A 6,721-nucleotide genomic window follows, 5' to 3' on the forward strand; every position below is an offset into this window, starting at 1 on the left:
CAATCCATGCATATTCCTGTTCTGATGGTTGTATTCAGTACTCGAGTTGTAAAAAAAAATCAGGGTGGATGGTGGATTTTTATCATTTGGGGACAGATAATTTGTGTTGAATACAAATAATATAATATATTACAAATAATAGCAGTGACCAAAACACCTGCAGAAATACTGCAGGAATGACATAGCAGCAGTTAAATGCAGCCTTCTGTAAGCTTTAAATATCCACTGGGCTTACATCAAATACATCAAAACACAACAATAAAAAACAGTTTTCTGAACTTATCAATATGACTCTGTCCTTCACAGGATAAGTAAAACGGATCACTGCAAAAACTCAAAATCTTAACAAGAATATTTGTCTTATTTCTAGTTAAAATGTCTCATTTTAGTAAAAAATCTCATTACACTTAAAACAAGAGTCATCACTGGAAAAAAAAACAACAATTTTCACCTGTTTCAAGTAGATTTTCACTTAAAATAAGTAGAAAAATCTGCCAACAAGATTTTTTTGCTTGTAATGAGAAGATAAATCTTGTCCCACTGGCAGATTTTTCTACTTATTTCAAGTGAAAATTAACTTGAAACAGGTGAAAATTGTCAAATAAGTTATTTTTCTGGTGTTATTTTTCTGGTGTTATTTTTCTGGTGATGACTCTAAATGTTGAAATAGCAGTAATACCACATTAATTGATGAAATTACATAAGGGATGGAAAGGGGGGATGGCAGTTTTACAGGGGGGATGATTTTGACTGTTTTATTTCACGAGAGATGCCATCCCCCTTCATCCCCCCTCATCCCCCCTCAAACCCCCTCAACTCGAGTACTGGTTGTATTAAGACACATCTTCACAAAGCTAAACTGTGTTTTCATGTTGTTTTAGAGAGACAACCCCAGGTCATCCTCTCAAACAAGCCACACTTGTTCAGTCTTTCTAAATCCAATTAGTTAAATGTCATGAACTTAAACACTAAACCTTCTTACTGGGGCTTGAAAAGACTGGAGGTGGATTTCCATGACACTTTTGTCGCAAGACAAAGGTCAGAATCCTGAAATTGTGACAAGGTACCGCCGCAGGGGGCCGGTGAGCATCTTTCTCATAAAAGGACATCCCGCGAGATTACTTTTTAATCTCATCCTGCGAGACTTCTCTTCAAAACAAAGAATAAGATCTCAACTTTGAAGAAGATGGATGAAAACATCTTTAGTATTGAAAAAATTATTGCGACTGCTGCTACAAATCTTTTGCGAAAATAGTTAACAGAAGACGAAGGCGGCAGATGATCATTGAAATGATTATTCAAAAGAAAAGCATCCTGGTCATATCTGGTCATATCAGAACATGTGCTGTGTGTAAGGCCTCATCTTTCAACGGAGACCACATTTTGCACGAAGGGCCGCATTTGCACGGTAGCGCATACGCACCCCTGTAATCTGACCGCGCAATGACATCTGACCAATCAGAGCGGGGGCGCCTGCAGGCAGACTCTTGCAGAGCGACAGAAGGTGAGATTTCAACATGTCGTACAAAAGACATCACGAATCAGGAGAAAAGAATAAGACAAAACACAGGAAACTGGTGCTTCACTTGAAGTTGGGTATGTTATTGAAATAAAAGTTTGTGGTAGAAACACCTAAACTGCCACTCATGAGAATCTGTCTCCAGTCTCTGTCTAGACTGGAGAATTGTGTTTTTCCAGCGGTTTAACAGTTATTGAGAGCCTTGTTATCACCCTCTGTTGAAAAATAGTGGTCAAATGACCAGTTGGTGATCGTATATAAGCTAAAAACTTTAGCCGATATATAATGTAATAAAAATAATACCATATATCAGTTTTTTGTGGGGGATTGAGGTGGTGGTAGTTTCTTTGTTTTGATGAATAATTGATGGCTATTTGTTACTCAGATTTGTTTGTGTATTTATTTCAGGTTGAAGTTTTATTAATATTTATTTATTTCAGGTCAAAGTTTTTTATTGTATTTGACTTATATAGTCAAACTACTGTATCTATACATACAGTACATTTGTTATTATTGATAAAGGTTGTGAAGTTAAATGGCTTGTTGTTATACTGTCATTTTGTACCTATGATACATTTGGGATGGGGAGAGGTGTGAGAGTCCGTGAAGGGGGGCCTGGGTCATATGGCCGACCGTCACATCCAGTGTCAGTGACATGGAAATGAGAAATAAGCGTTTTGTGTTAACTGGACTATCGGCACATCTGAAAACCAGGTAAATTCAAGGTGTTTGCTTTAAAGGTTTTCTGTGCTTTAACTCCGCAAGAGTTCAAGTGAATCTCCATACCACTCTGCGATTTAACTGTAAGGGTTTTCTTTTGAGGGGGTTAGGGTTCTGAGCAGTGGAAGGTCTGACCTTAAGGTCAACTTGAAGAATAATAGAGTCCAAATGTATAATTGGCCTTTTTAAACCTTTTCCAGGTGGCAACAATGATCGCTTCTCTCATATTATTGCTGATGTCTTTGCTCTTTGGCACACATAGCTAAATACTAAGGCCCTGTCCCAATACACCCACTACCCCTAATTTTCAGCCCTACCCCTAAATTTTGCGTGTTCCCGTGAGGGTAGTGGTGTCCCAATTCCTCTTTTCACCTAGGGGGAGTGTGTTTATTTAGGGGTAGTGGATATGAATCTGGCCCTACAGAGCAAGGGTTTTCAGATGCACACTAGCTGACCGAGGGCCAGAATAATTTCCCAGAATGCTTTTCGTCATTTGCGGACTGAATCAAAAAAAAAACATGGCGGACATTTCTTATTTTTTAGTGAATAAAATCAATATTTTGAGTTAGTTTCTGCATAAAAATGCGTTTTGATTACATTTCTAGCGAGAAATATATATTTTACTTTCATAATATTCACTCAGTGGATGTACATAATCACTCGTTTACCCGTTGTTGCGAAGTCTTTTTCAAACCTCGGCAAAATAAAGGCTGATTTATGGTTCTGCGTTACACCAACGCAGAGCCTATCGCGTAGGTTACGCAGCGACGCGCGCCGTACGCCGTACCCTACGCTGTAGGCTCTGCGTCGATTTAACGTGGAACCATAAATCAGCTCCAAAGCCGGCAGGCAGGCAGAAATCATGAAATTTTCGGAGCAAATTTCTTAACAGGCGTAGCTACAACTGTTAGATTTCATCTATTAAACCAACATTTATTTTCCTAAATGATTTATTTCAGCCAGCGCTAATTCTCCACAGAGCTGGAGGTTTCTCCCTGGGACGACGGCGCAGGTTGACCTGGCGATCACGTCTGTACGTGAGCTGCTTCTGCTGCTGCTGCTCCCCGGGGCCGGCGGCTCTTCTCCGAAAACATCGGATCAAATTTCTTAACAGGCGTTATTTGGATAAACTGAGCCCAGGTTGGGGATCTTAATGGTTACTTTTACGCTGGAAAAAATATTAAAACTTAATAAAGTGGCATATTAACAGCCCTACAGCTGAAATTAAAACAGCTTTTGGCTCTCGGCTTCCTGATATGGTGTGACGTATGTGCAAACGTAACTACGCAGTCGCTTACGTACCCGAACGTAAACCACGCAGTGATGTAGCACGCAAAATTTAGGGGTGGTGCTGAAAAGTAGGGAAAGTGGGAGTATTGGGACAGGCCCCTGGGAAGATTTCAAGTGCCCTAAAATCTGTGGCTTCTTTTTTAGGGGTAGGGGTAGTGAGGGAGGGCTAGTGGTAGAAAGTAGGGGTTGTTTTGGGATTGGCCCTAACTGCACTATCAGCCTCTTATGCTTCCACTGACGATACTTTGAACACTTTACAAGAATGAGATTGCCATCCACTCAGTAAAAACCTCCACACTCAAGGCCGGACGTGTCAGGGGGCGTGGGTCTCATTACCACTATGAAATTATGTATTTAGTGGGGTTGACGCGATTAGACTTCCAGGAGCAGCAGCCAGTTCTGATCAGCCGCTGAGCAATCATCCTAATACAACAGGAAACAAATCTAAGTGCAATTAAGTGACGTCTCACTATTGATCTTGTGGACATTAAAAAAATACTGTTGGATCTACTGCAACAGACATTTACCGAAGGGTGAGAGCCTTTCCAGATCCTGGAGACATGTTGAATGAACACGCAGGTATAAAAGGCTGAGGTAGAGTAACTGAAGGCCATTTACTGGACTTGCAGCTATTTTTAACATTTATGCAAACTCACAATAGAATACTGAAGTATTGTAGGGATAAAAAAGACTTACAAATCGCGGTGGGATGTAAGCCCCGTTGTGCAGACTGCCGTAGTTGTCTGAGGGTTGTGCTTCACTGCAGTTGTCCAGGTCCAGCAGCACCTCTCTGTCGCCTTTCAGCGGCTCCGAGCTCTTCCTCAGCATGATGCCCAAAAGTCCTGTGATGAGACACATGCATGCATCAATGATTCACATAAAATGTACTGCAATAAATAAAAAGAGAGAAAATCAGTGCTTAGTTTGAAATGAATTCACAGACGACTGCGTGATTAAAGAAAGTGGCATTAAAAAAACAAGAGCATAACACTGAACCTTTGCAGCAGAGAGAATCAGGCTGCTACCGGTGTGTTGGTCTGCAGCAGTCTGGGCTCTCCTCTCCTCCTTCCTCTTCTTTCTCTCTGCATCCCTCCAGCTCCCTGGCTCCTCTGCATTGGCCGTGGACTACCGTAATAGATCTAATACCCGCGCAACAGCTTCCACAGCTTCACTGCATCTCAGCAGGGGAAATATAAATTGTGCATTTCAGCGTCATCAATAATGTAACATTCAGCCAGGATCAGAGACGGGGGGAGTCCGGTCCCCAGTTGCAGCAACTTTCCTTTCTGAGTAATGTAGGACATTACAAATATGACAGTGAGCTATTTGATGTTTCTTATATTTCTCAGCTTTCCCTCCTTCACACAAGCTGTGTTATACGCTTCATATGGTTAGCTTTAAACGCTGCACAATGTTTATATAAATTATTAACCACCACAGAGCTCCATCCTGCTCAACTGTTTCTTCTAACTGGCATGAGAATAACATTTTTAAAAGCCTTAAAACACTGGTGTCAAACCTTCAAATTGGATGTCTTCAAAGCGTCAGGGTTATTGATAAGAGCTGGAAGAAGGATGGAGAAAAATGGACAATATAAAAATCACTTGGGGGCTTAAAGTGGAGATAAGATAAAGAACACTAGAGATGCGAGGGCTGCATGCGAGCAGCTGTGATCCTAAGGTGTTTAGCATTAGCATTATTGTTACTCCTCCTGCTGTTCCTGTTCTCTCAAATGATGATTGTGAAAAATTCCTGGCCTTTTTTTATTGAAAAAGTCAGAACTCCGAGAAGTTGTCTGTCCCCCAGCCGTCTCTCTGTCTGTCCCTTGTCCAGCCTTTATCAGCAGCTATAGACCCATCTCAAACTCGCCATTTATTTCTAAGATCTTAGAAAAAGTAGTTGCTAAGCAACTTACACCCACCTCAGATAGTCATGGCATCCATGATCACTTTCAGTCTGGTTTTTGCAGGGCTTCTTAAAGTCATGAATGACATCCTGATGCAGAGACGCAGGATGTTGTTCCATGCTGTTGTTGTTGGACTTGACCTCAGCTTTTGACATCGTCGATCATCGTGTCCTGCTCGACAGGCTGGAACGCTGGGATGGGGTATCGGGGCCTGCTTTGAAATGGTTTTCCTCTTATCTATCTGGAAGACAATTTTCTGTGGCTCGTGGTAAATTTAGGTCCGCTTTTTCATCACTCACCTTTGGTGTGCCACAAGGGTTTTTTTTGGGGTTTATATTTTGTTAATTTTATATCCGCTCCATTTGCAGCATATTTTAGTCTCTTTTAAAGACATTTCTTATCATTGCTATGCATGCTGATGATATTCTGCTGGGGCGCGGGCCTCTGGTGGCCCCGGGGGGGCAGTGGGTGGGCTGTGGGGCCCTGTCCCTGGCCGGTGGGGGCCTTGGGGGCCTATGGGGGAGGTACCTCATGGCGGTGGGGATCGGGCCTCCCCTGGCCGAGGGGTGCACGGGCGGGCGCGGCGGCAGGGTAGAGCCATTCTCAGGTGTCTATGTCTTATGTTGTCAGTATGAATGGAGGAATGCTGGACCATTTCCCTCATTTCCCTCCGCGCCGGGGGCAACCCGTGCAGGTACGGTGGGGCCCTGGCCCGGCTCGGAGGGCCGGCCCCCGTCAACTGGATGGCCGGTGGGGGAGCGTGGGCGTCCTTCCAGGGCCGGCTCCGCTGGTCCTGCCTCCTGGCTTCGGCCTCCGCTCCCCCTCCTTCCCCCCCTACACGACTCATACGCACATAGGCAGGTGGGGGTTCCGGGGCGTGGGGGGCATTGTCCCGCGTGGCCCGGCACTCCCCGCCTCACGGTTTTAATAACACTGTAGACACTACACATTCAACATTTAATAAATACATTTAACAAGGATACTTAGTTCTGGAGGGGGGGGATCATTGTCAGTGTGATACTCTGACCTCCCCCTCCCTGTTTTTATTGCATTAATTACATGCACTCAACACCAGGGGCGGGAGGGGGTCCCACATCACCCGCGTTCCCTCGCCGGCCTGGGATAGGTGGGTCGCGATGCCCGGGCCTGGGGGGGCTCGCCGCGCAGCCTGAGGTGCCTTCTGGCGGTGCTGGACCCCCCCCGAGGATTTGGGCCTCCATTGGCAGGACAACAAAATGTAATAATTTATTGATATTATTACATATAAATATGGTTATTAATATTAT

At 43.8% G+C, this 6,721-nt stretch overlaps 1 protein-coding gene across 1 annotated transcript in view; it reads right to left on the reverse strand.

Annotated features, from left to right (window-relative positions):
- The window catches only part of ano11 (anoctamin 11), a 30,107-nt gene extending 25,505 nt beyond the window's left edge, over positions 1-4,602 (reverse strand). The window contains exons 1-2 of the mRNA XM_061735048.1: positions 4,526-4,602; positions 4,226-4,371 (exon numbers count right to left, since the gene is read on the reverse strand). Coding sequence (XP_061591032.1) covers positions 4,226-4,357 — 132 coding nt within the window. The 5' untranslated portion in view covers positions 4,358-4,371; positions 4,526-4,602. The remainder of the gene's footprint in view (positions 1-4,225; positions 4,372-4,525) is intronic.
- Between the last annotated feature and the right edge of the window lie 2,119 nt (positions 4,603-6,721).

This window comes from Cololabis saira, chromosome 12, assembly GCF_033807715.1.
Source record: "Cololabis saira isolate AMF1-May2022 chromosome 12, fColSai1.1, whole genome shotgun sequence".
Taxonomy (NCBI): Eukaryota; Metazoa; Chordata; class Actinopteri; order Beloniformes; family Belonidae; genus Cololabis; species Cololabis saira.